The sequence below is a fragment of the Coregonus lavaretus genome (genome assembly GCF_964263955.1).
Source record: "Coregonus lavaretus genome assembly, chromosome: 5".
NCBI lineage: Eukaryota > Metazoa > Chordata > Actinopteri > Salmoniformes > Salmonidae > Coregonus > Coregonus lavaretus.
In genome coordinates, this window is record NC_139992.1 from 28,177,799 (window position 1) to 28,193,368 (window position 15,570).

General features: G+C 45.8%; 1 protein-coding gene across 1 annotated transcript in view; it reads left to right on the forward strand.

Moving 5' to 3' along the window:
• The window catches only part of LOC311129217 (interphotoreceptor matrix proteoglycan 2-like), a gene marked incomplete at both ends in the record, with an annotated part of 31,659 nt that extends 16,863 nt beyond the window's left edge, over positions 1-14,796 (forward strand). Inside the window, 10 exons of the mRNA XM_084161521.1 lie at positions 1,176-1,396; positions 8,064-8,131; positions 9,192-10,343; positions 11,000-11,254; positions 11,470-11,689; positions 12,177-12,387; positions 12,960-13,148; positions 13,761-13,962; positions 14,180-14,259; positions 14,760-14,796. Of these exons, the coding sequence (XP_084017647.1) occupies positions 1,176-1,396; positions 8,064-8,131; positions 9,192-10,343; positions 11,000-11,254; positions 11,470-11,689; positions 12,177-12,387; positions 12,960-13,148; positions 13,761-13,962; positions 14,180-14,259; positions 14,760-14,796 (2,635 nt within the window). The remainder of the gene's footprint in view (positions 1-1,175; positions 1,397-8,063; positions 8,132-9,191; positions 10,344-10,999; positions 11,255-11,469; positions 11,690-12,176; positions 12,388-12,959; positions 13,149-13,760; positions 13,963-14,179; positions 14,260-14,759) is intronic.
• Between the last annotated feature and the right edge of the window lie 774 nt (positions 14,797-15,570).

Consider the following 15,570-nt stretch of genomic DNA (forward strand, 5'->3'; position numbering starts at 1 on the left):
TAGAGCTGATGCTGTTACACTTCCTCAGTGTTAGGGAATTAACACCTGTGGTGTTACAGTAACTCGTTTTTGGGTGTTTTAATTATTTGCATATTTCTTTCCCAGGGTGTCTTTCAAGGTACCAGTACCACCCATGACTGTTTGGTAGTGACAGAGACATGATTGTTGCATTCGATGGCTTTCAGTCCTGTAGCCTTCACCAAGTGAAACACACCAGAGATTTTAACACAAATTTGCTGTGTAGGCACACTAACACACACAGGAATACACACACACACACACACACACACACACACACACACACACACACACACACACACACACAGTCCTCTGCTCATGCAATTACATGGGACTTTACTAAGAAAAGCCTTGCTCTCCTCTGAGTGGTGATCCCAGATTCCCAGGTCAGTAGCGCTACAGTATGGAACTGACAGGAACAGAACAGTAGGTCCATCTGCTCACCTGGTATCTGCAGGTGCAGCAGAAGAGTAGGAAAATAACATAGAGTAGTTTCAAGTGTCATTAAACACTTGGATTCTGAAAGTTGTCTTATCAAGGAGTATTCCTTTACCCAGTTTGAGCTGACAGCAGGAAAACTGGGATGTGGTGGTGCAGTGAGCTGATTACAGGCACGTGCCTCACCCTGGGCCAAGCCAAGCTGCTGAGAGATCTAGGTCACAGGGAAAAAGAGAAGAGCAGAGAAGGGCTCCCTGAAGCCATATGAAGCTGATAGATGGCTTTTTCCACATAGCCTGGTTCAACATCCAGAGTCTCTTGTGCATTTTTTGTTGTGTTTATGACCATATTGATCACTTTAGTGGTAGGTCTGGTTGGATGGAAGTCATGGAAGTTATAGTAAAAAATCTATAAAACTATCATTTCAGAATAGACTCATATGCTTTTAACAGGTTGGTTAGTACATCTTTGGAACTCTACTCTTCCAAGGGAAACTGCTCTCCTCTTAGAGACGCTGTTTCTAGCTAAGCTTAGATGAATAAACTTATCAATAAAATAATATATACATTGATAGTAAAATTTTATGATTTGTCAATGGGTGTATGGGTGGATAGATGTTGATGATGGAGGGATGGATATAAATATACTTCATAGATTGATATATTGATCAACTGACAGATTAACTGACTGATGTATCTGTTAATATATTGCCTATGCAGGTTGGATGGTGTGGTGGTGGTCTATGCGGTGACAGTAGAGGTGGAAGAGGAGGGGGTGAGCAGTGACCAGCTGGACTACCTGACCCTGCAGTCCAATCTGGTGGAGAACTCCTACAGAGAGGTGGAGGAGAGGAACTACATCACTGAGGCCCAGCACAAGGACAACATCATCAGTGATACAACCCTGGCCCTGGACCCTGACTCACTGCAACTAGACACTGGTACAGCACTACTGTACAATACACTATTTACACAACACTACTGTACAATACACTATTTACACATTACCATACAATGCCAAACCACTATACACAATACTCTGGCACTGTAGCCCAGGGCCGGCTCTAGCCTAAGCGAGATTTGGTTGGGGGGCCCCCATCTTGCGGCAAAACATTTTAGTGGACCCCTTCTTTACGGTGGAGAGAAACATTTAAGTTTTAAAGTTAATTTCCTTACATTTTCCACATTTTGCCATGGGCTGGAGGGAAAGTGTTGCAGTTCTAAAGCAAACTTTCTCAAACTTTACACATTTTGCCATTAGGCAGAGAGAAAACATATTAATTTCATAACAAATTGCATGCAAATATACCCATTTTGCCAGGGGGTGGAGAGCAATTTGTGCCATTTTAAAGCAATTCTACAGATGTTTTAATGATTTATGCCATGATAATATGATATCTGAGTGAGAAGAAAAAGAAAAAGATGAATGGGTGCTCCCTGGAGGTCAGGGCCTCTAGGCACGTTCCCTGTGTGCCTAGTCGATATTTGGCCATGATTACTGCAAGTTTAGATACACTACATGACCAAGAGTATGTGGACACTGGAACTAAGGAGACTCACCCTAACCATGAAAAACAGCCCCAGACCATTATTCCTCCTCCAACAGACTTTACAGTTGGCACTATGCATTCGGGCAGGTAACGTTCTCCTGGCATCCGCCAAACCCAAATTTGTCAGTTCGACTGCCAGATGGTGAATCGTGATTCATCACTCCAGAGAACGCGTTTCCATGGCTCAAGAGTCCAATGGCGGCGAGCTTTACACCAGTCTAGCCGACGCTTGGCATTGCGCATGGTGATCTTAGACTTGTGTACGGCTGCTCGGCCATGGAAACCCATTTCATGAAGCTCCCGACGAACAGTTATTGTGCTGACGTTGCTTCCAGAGACATCTTGGAACTCGGTAGTGAGTGTTGCAACCGAGGACAGACGATTTTTACACGCTTCAGCACTCAGTGGTCCCGTTCTGTGAGCTTGTGTGGCCTACCACTTCACTGCTGAGCCGTTGTTGTTGCTGCTAGATGTTTCCACTTCGCACTTACAGTTGACCGGGGCAGCTCTAGCAGGGCAGAAATTTGACAACCTGACTTGTTGGAAAGGTGGCATCCTATGACGGTGCCACGTTGAAAGGCACTGAGCTCTTCAGTATGGGCCATTCTACTACCAATGTTTGTCTATGGAGATTGCATGGCGGTGTGCTTGATTTTATACACCTGTCAGCAACGGGTGTGGCTGAAATAGCCATATCCACTAATTTGAAGGGGTGTCCACATACTTTTGTGTATATATAGTGTAGCTGGCTACTGTAGACTAACTACCAAGCAAAAAATTGTTAGCTGACAAGGCTAATTGAGTGACTGTCAGTGACTGACATAACTAAAAAAAAACTGCTAATGCACAGCCAAATTTCGAAATTGCACTTGGTGTATTCTACTATTCTTACTCTCAATAGTAAGTTGAGACCCCGACTGAGTTCCATATCTACATACAGTGCCATCGGGAAAGCATTCAGACTCCTTGACCTTTTCCACATTTATTACGTTACAGCCTTATTCTAAAATACATTAAAAAAATTACAAACCTCAGCAATCTACACACAATACCCCATAATGACAAAGCGAAAACAGTTTTGTATTTTAATTTTTTATAAAAAAACAATAGAAATACCTTATTTACATAAGCATTCAGACCCTTTGCTATGAGACTAGAAATTGAGCTCAGGTGCATCCTGTTTCCACTGATCATCCTTGAGATGTTTCTACAACTTGATTGGAGTCCACCTGTGGTAAATTCAATTGATTGGACATGATTTGGAAAGGTACACACTTGTCTATATAAGTTGACAGTGCATGTCAGAACAAAAACCAAGCCATGAGGTCGAAGGAATTGTCCGTAGAGATCCGAGACAGGATTGTGTCGAAGGCACAGATCTGGGGAAGGGTACCAAAACATTTCTGCAGCATTGAAGGTCCCCAAGAACACAGTGGCCTCCATCATTCTTATATGGAAGAAGTTTGGAACCACCAAGACTCTTCCTAGAGCTGGCCGCCTGGCCAAACTGAGCAATCGGGGGAGAAGGGCCTTGTTTAGGGAGGTGACCAAGAACCCGATGGTTACTCTGACAGAGCTCTAGAGTTGCTCTGTGGAGATGGGCGAACCTTCCAGAAGGACAACCATCTCTGCAGCACTCCACCAATCAGGCCTTTATGGTAGAGTGGCCAGACGGAAGCCGCTCCTCAGTAAAAAGCACCTGATAGCCCGCTTGGAGTTTACCAAAAGGCACCTAAAGGACTCTCAGACCATGAGAAACAAGAATGCCAAGTGTCACGTCTGGAGGAAACCTGGCACCATCCCTACGGTGAAGCATGGTGGTGGCAGCATCATGCTGTGGGGATGTTTTTCAGCGGCAGGGACTGGGAGGCTAGTCAGGATCGAGGCAAAGATGAACAGAGCAAAGTACAGAGAGATCCCTAATGAAAACTTGCTTCAGAGCGCTCAGGACCTCAGACTGGAGCGAAGGTTCACCTTCCAACAGGACAATGACCCTTAGTCCACAGCCAAGACAACGCACGAGTGGCTTCGGGACAAGTCTCTGAATGTCCTTGAGTGGCCCAGCCAGAGCACAGACTTGAACCTGATCTAACATTTCTGGAGAGATGCAATACAATAGCTATGCAGCGGCGCTCCACATCCAACCTGACAGAGCTTGAGGGCATCTGCAGAGAAGAATGGGAGAAACTCCCCAAATACAGGTGTGCCAAGCTTGTAGCGTCATACCCAAGAAGACTCGTGGCTGTAATCTCTGCCAAAGGTGCTTCAACAAAGTACTGAGTAAAGGGTCTAAATACTTATGTAAAGGGTATGAATACTTATGTAAATGTGATATTTCAGACAATTTTCAAAAATGTTAAAAAAAAAACAGTTTTTGCTTTGTCATTATGTGGTATTGTGTGTAGTTTGATAAGGGGGAAAAAACTATTTTATCCATTTTAGAATAAGGCTGTAACATAACAACATTTTGAAAAAGTCAAGGGGTCTGAATACTTTCTGAATGCACTGTATATATAAACGCAACATGCAACAATTTCAATGATTTTACTTAGTTACAGTTCATATAAGGAAATCAGTCAAATGAAATAAATTCATTAGGCCCTAATCTATGGATTTCACATGACTGAGCAGGGGTTCAGCCATGGGTGGGCCTAGGAGGGCATAGGCCCACCCACTTGGCAGCCAGGCCCACCCACTGGGGAGCCAGGCCCAGCCAATCAGAATGAGTCTTTCCCCACAAAAGGGCTTTATTACAGACATAAATACTCCTCAGTTTCATCAGCTGTCCGGGTGGCTGGTCTCAGACGATCCCGCAGGTGAAGAAGCTGGATGTGGAGGTCCTGGGCTGGCATGGTTACACGTGGTCTGCGATTGTGAGGCCGGTTGTACGTACTGCCATATTCTCTAAAACGACACTTGAGGCGGCTTATGGTAGAGAAATGAACATTAAATTCTCTGGCAACAGCTCTGGTGGACATTCCTGCAGTCAGCATGCCAATTGCACACTCTCTCAAAACTTGAGACATCTGTGGCATTGTGTTGTATGACAAAACAATATATAAGTGTGTGTGTATATAATAATAATATAATAATATGCCATTTAGCAGACGCTTTTATCCAAAGCGACTTACAGTCATGCGTGCATACATTTTTGTGTATGGGTGGTCCCGGGGATCGAACCCACTACCTTGGCGTTACAAGCGCCGTGCTCTACCAGCTGAGCTACAGAGGACCACAATAATGATTTGGGGTCGGGGGCACCCTAGCGCCCAAGGGCCCTAAGTGACCGCTTATGTTTGGAATCGGCCCTGCTGTAGCCAGACTATGAATTCCATGGGACCCAACACCCTACAACACCATACAATGAAGCCAACAACACCAATTGGATCACTGTATCTGATTGTAAGACACCTAGTTCCACAAGAGCCAGCCCCAACCTACCTTAGTTGTCCCACCTCCACCTATCCACACTGGCTCTCTGGGGCCTAATTTCCTTCATTCTATTTAACAGCACTTGGTCTTATGCAGCGTTTTGTGGTGAAGAGATTTCTGTTCAGAAGTGGGTCATTTTCGATAAACAAATAACAGACTCATCTTTTATAGGGACTGTGTATTTACTCTGCAGCAGTTCAATCTTCCTCATTAAACGGTCTGTCTGATCGAAGTGAGCCAACTGGATTTGAAGAATCAGAACCCTTACCTCTCTTGCTTTACTTCAATCCATTACCTTCACTGGGCTCCAGTGCATGTTTTAGTTGCACACACACACATATACACATGCACACACATACATGCTCCACACAAACACACATACAGTGGGGAAAAAAAGTATTTAGTCAGCCACCAATTGTGCAAGTTCTCCCACTTAAAAAGATGAGAGAGGCCTGTAATTTTCATCATAGGTACACGTCAACTATGACAGACAAATTGAGATTTTTTTTTACAGAAAATCACATTGTAGGATTTTTAATGAATTTATTTCCAAATTATGGTGGAAAATAATTATTTGGTCACCTACAAACAAGCAAGATTTCTGGCTCTCACAGACCTGTAACTTCTGCTTTAATAGGCTCCTCTGTCCTCCACTCGTTACCTGTATTAATGGCACCTGTTTGAACTTGTTATCAGTATAAAAGACACCTGTCCACAACCTCAAACAGTCACACTCCAAACTCCACTATGGCCAAGACCAAAGAGCTGTCAAAGGACACCAGAAACAAAATTGTAGACCTGCACCAGGCTGGGAAGACTGAATCTGCAATAGGTAAGCAGCTTGGTTTGAAGAAATCAACTGTGGGAGCAATTATTAGGAAATGGAAGACATACAAGACCACTGATAATCTCCCTCGATCTGGGGCTCCACGCAAGATCTCACCCCGTGGGGTCAAAATGATCACAAGAACGGTGAGCAAAAATCCCAGAACCACACGGGGGGACATAGTGAATGACCTGCAGAGAACTGGGACCAAAGTAACAAAGCCTACCATCAGTAACACACTACGCCGCCAGGGACTCAAATCCTGCAGTGCAAGACGTGTCCCCCTGCTTAAGCCAGTACATGTCCAGGCCCGTCTGAAGTTTGCTAGAGTGCATTTGGATGATCCAGAAGAAGATTGGGAGAATGTCATATGGTCAGATGAAACCAAAATAGAACTTTTTGGTAAAAACTCAACTCGTCGTGTTTGGAGGACAAAGAATGCTGAGTTGTATCCAAAGAACACCATACCTACTGTGAAGCATGGGGGTGGAAACATCATGCTTTGGGGCTGTTTTTCTGCAAAGGGACCAGGACGACTGATCCGTGTAAAGGAAAGAATGAATGGGGCCATGTATCGTGAGATTTTGAGTGAAAACCTCCTTCCATCAGCAAGGGCATTGAAGATGAAACGTGGCTGGGTCTTTCAGCATGACAATGATCCCAAACACACCGCCCGGGCAACGAAGGAGTGGCTTCGTAAGAAGCATTTCAAGGTCCTGGAGTGGCCTAGCCAGTCTCCAGATCTCAACCCCATTGAAAATCTTTGGAGGGAGTTGAAAGTCCGTGTTGCCCAGCGACAGCCCCAAAACATCACTGCTCTAGAGGAGATCTGCATGGAGGAATGGGCCAAAATACCAGCAACAGTGTGTGAAAACCTTGTGAAGACTTACAGAAAACGTTTGACCTGTGTCATTGCCAACAAAGGGTATATAACAAAGTATTGAGAAACTTTTGTTATTGACCAAATACTTATTTTCCACCATAATTTGCAAATAAATTCATTAAAAATCCTACAATGTGATTTTCTGGAATTTTTTTTCATTTTGTCTGTCATAGTTGACGTGTACATATGATGAAAATTACAGGCCTCTCTCATCTTTTTAAGTGGGAGAACTTGCACAATTGGTAGCTGACTAAATACTTTTTTTCCCCACTGTATGTGAACACACACACCGAGCTAAACCGCTTCAGCGAGTGTGTCAGTAAGTAGGTTAGTTCTAACTTCTGGCAGGGTTTCTTCCAGCGAATGGAACAAGTTCTACAGTAATGATGACTATACCTTCTCCCTGGGCTATGGGAATTCTCCCTGGCGGTGTTGTAAAGGAATCAGTGTAATTCGTTTACTGTGTTTCCCTGAAGATAGATGCCGTCTGATGGACCGGGTCATCTGAAATGAGGGGTAAATACTGTCAGATGCCTGCCTGGCACGGTGTGTGGTGACTTACAGGCACTGCTTGGCTCCAAGTTACAGCCTCCAGGCCTGATGGTAATGCAGTCTTCGCCCACAGTGGCAGGTATAGGGGCCAGATCTGTAGGGTGATTAGTAGGGTTCCCCTTAGGTAAGCACACAGTCAGCACCACCACTGTCAGGACTGGGGAGAGGGAGAGTGGATTTTACAGAAAACGTAATTCCTCCTGTACATTGAGAGAGAAAGTTTGACTTATTATGCAGCAGAGTTTGTTGAGAGCCTTTTGTTGTTGTTTATAATGATCCTGGAAATCTGAATATTAGGTTTGATTGAATAGGGCCTCCTGTGACTCTGTGACAGTATTGACTCTGTGTCCTCTTTGGTTTCACAGTGTCCAGTGTTACTGAGTCCTTTGAGCCCACTGCTGGAATACCCGAGGATTACACCAACGGCAGTGTGGTAAGTCAGAGGTCATCTCCATGACAACAGCCTTTGACCTCTCCTGTTGGTCCAGAGGTACTTTCTGGACAACAGTGAGAGGCACAATGCTGAGCATGGATCTTTCTAAATATCAAACCAAATCTATATAGGTGTGCATTTCAGTGTGGAGTGTATTAGAATGGTGTGTTAGGTAATGTCTTGTTAAGACTGCTGCTAGGTGGTGTTAACCAGGCCTCTCCAGTCCAGTGCTGAGGAAATGGAAAAGGATGAGGGGAAGGCTTTGAGGATTAGCTTGGCTCTTGCTATAATAATCCACTACTGTTCTGGGGCTACAGAGAGAGAGAGAGAGAGAGAGAGAGAGAGAGAGAGAGAGGGTGATATATTCTCACTCCAACTGTGTTTGTGAGGGATAGGTCTAGAACATTTTGAAAGATAAACAGATAAACAATGCAGGACTCTATTATCATTGTTGAATGTTACACGTCTGTCTGATTCTGCCAGTAGTCTAGCAGCTTAAATGTGCTGTGTCGTGGTAATCAGAGCTGGGAGCTCCAGTCTTGATCTTGGACAGTAACTGGGTCTGCTGGTCTACTTTGCCTGCTAAGGCCCTAAGTGATTAATTGGAGTAATTACATGGACTGGAAGAGGTTGGCAAACTACCAGTCAGTAACTGGCATTTACAGCCAACCGCACACAGCCATAACAGAAGCTCTAGGCATCAAAGCTGCCCAGGACTACCTTATCTTAGAGTGATAGATTTCTCTCCATCAGACAGAAGCTGGATTTTAGTTAGTATTATGCCTTGGAGTAGTTGTCACACCATGTAGGTAGTTAAAACTTGATAACAATACACAGAGCATGTGTATGTCAGTAAATCATTTTTGGCAGTCATTAAGTCATGGAAACCTATAATTCCCTAGCCTTGCAGTTTTGAAGACTACTGATTATAATATAATACAGTACAGGGTTGTGGTAAATTCCATGTCCTGAATTGAAATGGAATGGAATGGAACCCCAACCTGATGGTGTAACAGTTGAGGGACTAATAGGTTTCTCCTGTAATGTTTCTGTTGTCAAGGAGGACATTTTGGCTGCTGAGATGACCCCAGACGCCCCCGAGGTTGAAGCTGAGGATGTAGCAACGGGGGAGAATGATGTCATTGTTCAGGAGGACAGCGTGATCCTCCCCGCTGAGCCTGAGGTGACCATCGATGACACAAGCATTGAGGAGGAGGTTATGCTGTTGGAGAACACTGTGTCTACAGAGAGCCCTCTGCTGGAGGACCTCCCTACAGACCCTACCTCCCCTGAGCAGCCAGAGGGCGCTACGCTCCCCGAGCCTCCTCTGGAGATAGAGGCCTCTGGTTCAGGTGTTAGCGTACTGGAGGACTTGCCCTTCCAGCCTGAAGAAGAGGAAGAAGAGGCCACAGAAGAAGAGCCAGCCCCAGCTCCAGAAGAGGAACTGACCATAAAAGAAGAGGTAGTTCCAGAAGAGGTAATCATAGAGGAAGATATCCAAACAGAGGAAGCTGAAGCGGAGGTCTCTGAGGAAGATGAGGTAGAGGAGGAAACAGTGGAGGTCCCTGACACAGCAGAGGTTCTAGAAGAGGAAGCTGGACCCTCTGAAGACCTGGAGTACTCCATCATAGAGACAGAGACCATTGAAGAGGAAGAGGCCCCTGCCTTCGTCCCTGTGGAGACGATGGAAGCTCCCGAGCCAGCGGAGGACCTCATTGTCCCCGAGAATCCCCCTGCCATCGAGACTCTGCCCCCAGATGAGCCTGAAGAGGAGACTAACGTGGTGCTGGCTTATCCAGAAATACCTGAATATGGAGAGGAAGTTGAGAGCTTAGAGGAGGGACCAATCATCGAGGAGCCAGTAACTAAAGAGGATGTTGTGGAGGTGGAGGTGGAGGAAGAGGTGGCAGAAGAAGTGGTCGTTGAAGTTCCGGACATTTCTGAGATCTCGGAGGAGGACTTGGTAGAAGACAAGATCTTATTGGTCGATGAGGCTTCTCCGGAGGCCACCCACCCCACCCCTCTCTCTGCGGAGAAAGAGTCACCCTTCACCCGAGTCTCTGATGTCATAGTAGAGGAGGAGGAGGTTACAGTGGCCACAGCCCTGGACACAGCCCCAGAACCAGAGGCAGAACAAGAGGACCAGAGTGTCACCCCAGCTCTCATACCCGCCGAGTACCACCCTGGTCCAGACATTTCCATCACTCTGGAGGTAATGACAGATGACTGAGAGTTGATGTTTGTAGTGTATGTTTTTCAGGGCTCTGAGTTTTTCCTGTCTTAGTGACCAAGTGACTTGACTAGGAAAAACTCCCCTTGTTATAGTACTGAGTTATTCGCCGTTCAAGCAGGCAGAAATACAGCGGGCATTACGTGTTTTGCATCATGTTTTGCATCATAAAGGCTGTATTTCTGCCTGCTTGAACGGCGAATAGCTCAGATACACATGAAAACATTAAATGACCCTGGGAATCGTATTTGTGCATCTTTGAGCAATGATCTATTGATTCCTGGGGTAATTTCATGTTTTCACGTGAATGACCGATTGTCGGTCTGCACATTAGGGGCCGTTCATTCACTGTTCGTTCGCTTGCTATCGGCGCGGTGTGTTATAGGGACCTCCCGCCAGTGTCGACTGACGGCCGTCATTTTCGCCCATTTCAACATGTAGAATCAGTTTGCAAATTATGGCCGGCACTGTGTTTAGAGGTGCTAAGTACTCTCGGCCAGCAATCCTACTGGTCTGTCCATGCCTTTAGTCTAATCATCTGTAAGCACAGACATTTCCTTGTTGTATCATGAATGTTACCAAATGTTGTTCCACACTGACCAATTGCACCATGAATTGTGTCATGTCTGTTTAACCAGCTGCAGACGATAGACCCTGTGACAGACTATGACCTGGTCCACTTCGGCGGGACAAATCAAACAGAGGAGGGGAGCAGTGGGTACCCTTCTGGAGTGGTACATGGTACGGACCACAGCATTGCCATGCCAATCAACCCTGGGCGGGCTCTGATGGTGTTCTTCAGTCTGAGGGTCACCAACATGATGTTCTCAGATGACCTCTTCAATAAGAGCTCCGCGGAATACAAGGCCCTGGAACAAAGGTTCCTAGAGCTGGTGAGCTATTCATTTTGAGCATTTATTCCCCCTGTATTGACTTAATTTGAAGTGTTGTATGTAGACAGTGTCAACTCTCTGAACCCATCTTTCTCTCTCTCTCTCTCTCTCTCTCTCTCTCTCTCTCTCTCTCTCTCTCGCTCTCTCTCGCTCTCTCTCGCTCTCTCCATTCCCTCCTCCCTCTCCCCTCTCTCCCTCCCTGCCCCCCCATCTAGCTGGTCCCCTACCTCCAGTCCAACCTTACTAACTTCCAGAATCTGGAGATCCTGAACTTCCGGAATGGGAGTATCGTGGTCAACAGCCGGATGAAATTCGGGAGGCCGATGCCTCGCGGTGTCAACAATGCAGTCTACTTGATCCTGGAAGACTTCGCTAACACAGCCTACCAAACTATGAACCTGGCCATTGACAAGTACTCACTGGACGTAGAGTCAGGTAAGGTTGACAATTACCACATATTTCACCGGAGACACAAATGCAGTTACAATGCCTTAAAATGTGCATATCTACATGGATTGTAAGTTAAACACATGACACAACCGATCCATTTTTAGCATGAAAGCCTTTTTCAGGGTGGTTCTTATCTAGACAGAAGACAAAGAGCCGGTCTCACCAGCCAGACCCTGGCAACCAGGAACACAATATCTGTATAGTGTTGACGAGTAGGGGGGTGTGAACTAGAGAACAGATACTGTATGAATAAAAACGTTGACATCTTTTGTCATATACCCCTGTTTTCATGCAAGGAGAAACTATATCATGCTATGACTCGGGACTAAACTTAAAGTAAATACGCAGAGCAATTAAAATAATTTATTTGAATTGGAACTAGTGAACTGCATTGTCTGCACTTATCCAATGTGCACTTATCAGGAGTCGACTGGAAATGCCCTAACACCTGTGTCCTGTGTGTTGTTGCTAGGTGACCAGGCGAACCCGTGTAAGTTCCAGGCGTGTAATGAGTTTGCCCAGTGTTCTGTGAACCGCTGGTCTGGCGAGGCGGAGTGTGTTTGTAATGCTGGCTACTTCAGCGTGGAAGGTCTGCCCTGTCAGAGCATCTGTGAATTGCAGACAGACTTCTGTATGAATGACGGGAAGTGTGACATCATACCTGGACAGGGGGCCATCTGCAGGTGTGTGTTTGTGTGTGTGTGTGAATTTCATTACAATTGACAGAATCTGAATGGCACTTACCCCACTCTTTATTGAAGGACCAATGCACAATTCCAATAAATGTCCATACTGTAAAGCCATCTCAGAAACAACATAATGGAAATGCACAGGCTCATGCACACACACACACAGTATGTATAAACAGATGTGTGTGCCAACATGTGTGAGGCCTCTGTTTCACACATTTAACATTTAAGTCATTTAGCAGACGCTCTTATCCAGAGCGACTTACATCACACCCACCATCATAAAACAAACAGAGCACTCCAGATGTTGTTTACCTCAACATGGCCAACGAGGAAGTTCACACCCTCCATGGAACGTTTAATCCCAGTTCCCACAAATAACAAATAAACATTTACACTCAATTTAACTTTTCTTGAGCATTGATCAACTTCAGTGTGTGTGTGTGTGTTATTGTGTTGCACTAACAGTTGTTCCTTATGATTCTAGGTGTCATTATGTTGAGAATTGGTTGTGTTCTAGGTGTGTGTGTATGTGTGGTACTAAAAGTTGTTCCTTGTGGTTCTAGATGTCGTGTAGGGGAGAACTGGTGGTACCGTGGAGAACACTGTGAGGAGTATGTGTCAGAACCTCTGGTGGTCGGCATAGCGATTGCCTCCGTAGCAGGTTTCCTATTGGTTGCATCTGGTGTGATCTTCTTCCTGGCGAGGACACTACGGGATCAGTACGATAAGGATGAGGCAGAGGACCCAATACGGTGAGAGTCAACACACACCACTCCTTCTTTGTCATAGCCTCTCAGAGGGAGGGTACATCACCTGTTGGATAGGGACTGCCATCCAGTCATATAAGTAGTTAGAGTTGTGTGTGTGTGTGTGTACAGTACGTGTGTGTAGGTGTGTTGGTGCGTGTACGTGACTGTGTGTGCTTTAGGAGGTGAACAAAGTGTAGGTGTCTCTAACACTGTCAGGAGGCCAGAGGCCTTATATGCACTGTAGCCCTGGTCAGTACAGTACAGTACAGCAGCTTATAGGTGTTATGTTATTAGTAAATACCACTACAGACTTAACCTGTCTAAATATATTTACTGTAAAAGGACATCCCCTATTTAAGCCTTGGTCAGACATGATTATCACAGAAGACTACCATAGTGACTCCTTTCTCTCTCCCTCATTTATTCTCTTTGGGGACTGAGTTAATCGTTACCCTTTCAAATAAACAATGTCCTCTTACCCACGACCCTCCAACCTACTCTCACTTACACAAAGGGTTTTGTCCCGATTACAATTACCAGACAGAGGTATTTGTTGGTCTCTCTTTCTCCTATTAGCAGACTAAGCTCAGATTTCTCTCTCTCTCTGTCCCCCAGGCGAGGGGAGAGTATCCCGTCTCTAGAGAGGGCCACTAAGTACAACCCCATGTATGAGAGTGAGGCCACGACGGGCTACAGCCACTACTACCGCCGCTACCCAGAGGCCCCGGTCTACAGCAGCGCCAGCGCCGAGGCCTCCACAGACTTCAGCAGTGAGGAGATACGCCACATCTACGAGAACAGCGAACTGACCAAGGAGGTGTGTGTCTGTGTGTGTAGGCTGGTGGGGTTGAAGGAAGGTGAAAGCCAATGTGTGGGATCCCCTTCCATATTTACCTCCTACTTATCTCAAACGTATCATTCAATTCCTTAATCTAATCTGTACTGTCTGGATATAGGCCTACCGTTTGGACACAATGTCTGTCTGTCATGTAACCTTTCTCACCCTGTTAACCACACCCACTCTTCTTCCACAGGAAATCCAGGACAGGTTACGCATCATCGAGCTCTATGCGAAGGACCGGCAGTTTGCAGACTTTCTGCGGCAGCATCAAACGTGAGTGTGGCTCCAATCATTTATTCAGGTCTAACTTGAGATTTGAGTGCGCAAATCAGACTTTAGAAACAGATAAGGATGAAGACTGGGAAGACAATGCAAAGGGAAGGAGACATTTGGCTCCCAGAAACATCTAACCAGCTATGTCTGCCCCAGAGAGACAGGCCACATTAGTGGAGACAGACAGTCACTCTGTTTGGTTTCAATATGACTGGCAGCATATGTCTGTGTGAGAGTGAGAGAAAATAAGTGTGAGTGTGAGGTATTGGGTTGCATGAGCGTGGTGATGTTGCATGCCATCACTAATTAGAGTCGTATTAGTGTGATCGCGTGCGAATGTGTGCAACTGCTGTCTCTGTGTGTGTGTGTGTGTGCGTGTCTTGTCTGGTCTGTGTGTGTATTGAGTTGCTTGGATTTGCATGGCACAGTTAGTGCCAAGTGTCTGCTGCCTATTACCCACACTGCCCAGTGTAATCAGTGTGTGTGTGTGTCTTCCACAGTGCCCTGGATACACGCAGAGAGAGCACGTCCACGTAGACCTGTATGGGACACTCAGCTGTATGCTGAGCAACATGGTAGCCTGTCCTTAACTTGTGAGCATAGGAGAGTCTTTGCTCTTGCCCCGTCCTGCTTTTCCTCCTTTGTCAGTGCCTTCTCTCGATTGGGTGAGCTCTGCTGGAATGGGTGTGGTGGCTGTGGGCATATCTGCTGCTCATTGGATGTCTTCCTTTGGGGGAAGACCTGCCTCCCTCCATCTAGAATCGTATTTGTTACTTGAAATGATGACAAACAAAATGCAATGCTCTCTAGGATACCTGTTCTTTAGGTAGCACATAATACATGATAGAGTATTACATTTGCATGTAATGTCATATCTCACCCAGTTGTTGTTGACAGAAGAATGTAGCACTGTGAATGTGTAAGTATTTATCCCATTGGAATGTTGGATAGGTACTGTAAGGTGTGATTCTCACTGTATCTGCTAATGGTTAAAGAACTGTATGAACTAGAGCCTTTTCTTAGAGGGATGGTCTATACCAGGGGTACACAACTCAGGCCTTCAGGCAACTCTGGCCCTCTGGCAACTCAGGCCTTCAGGCAACTCTGGCCCTCTGGCAACTCAGGCACTCTGGCAACTCAGGGCTTCAGGTAACTCAGGCCTTCAGGTAACTCAGTCCTTCTGCAGGGACTAAAAGCAGCAGATATTGTTGCCCTCTGGACCAGAGCTGTGTGCTCTTGTTCTATACCCAGCTGTAGGTTGTGGGAGATTGAGTGCAGTTGACTGGCCAGTGTCTATGCTGTTCTTGGTGC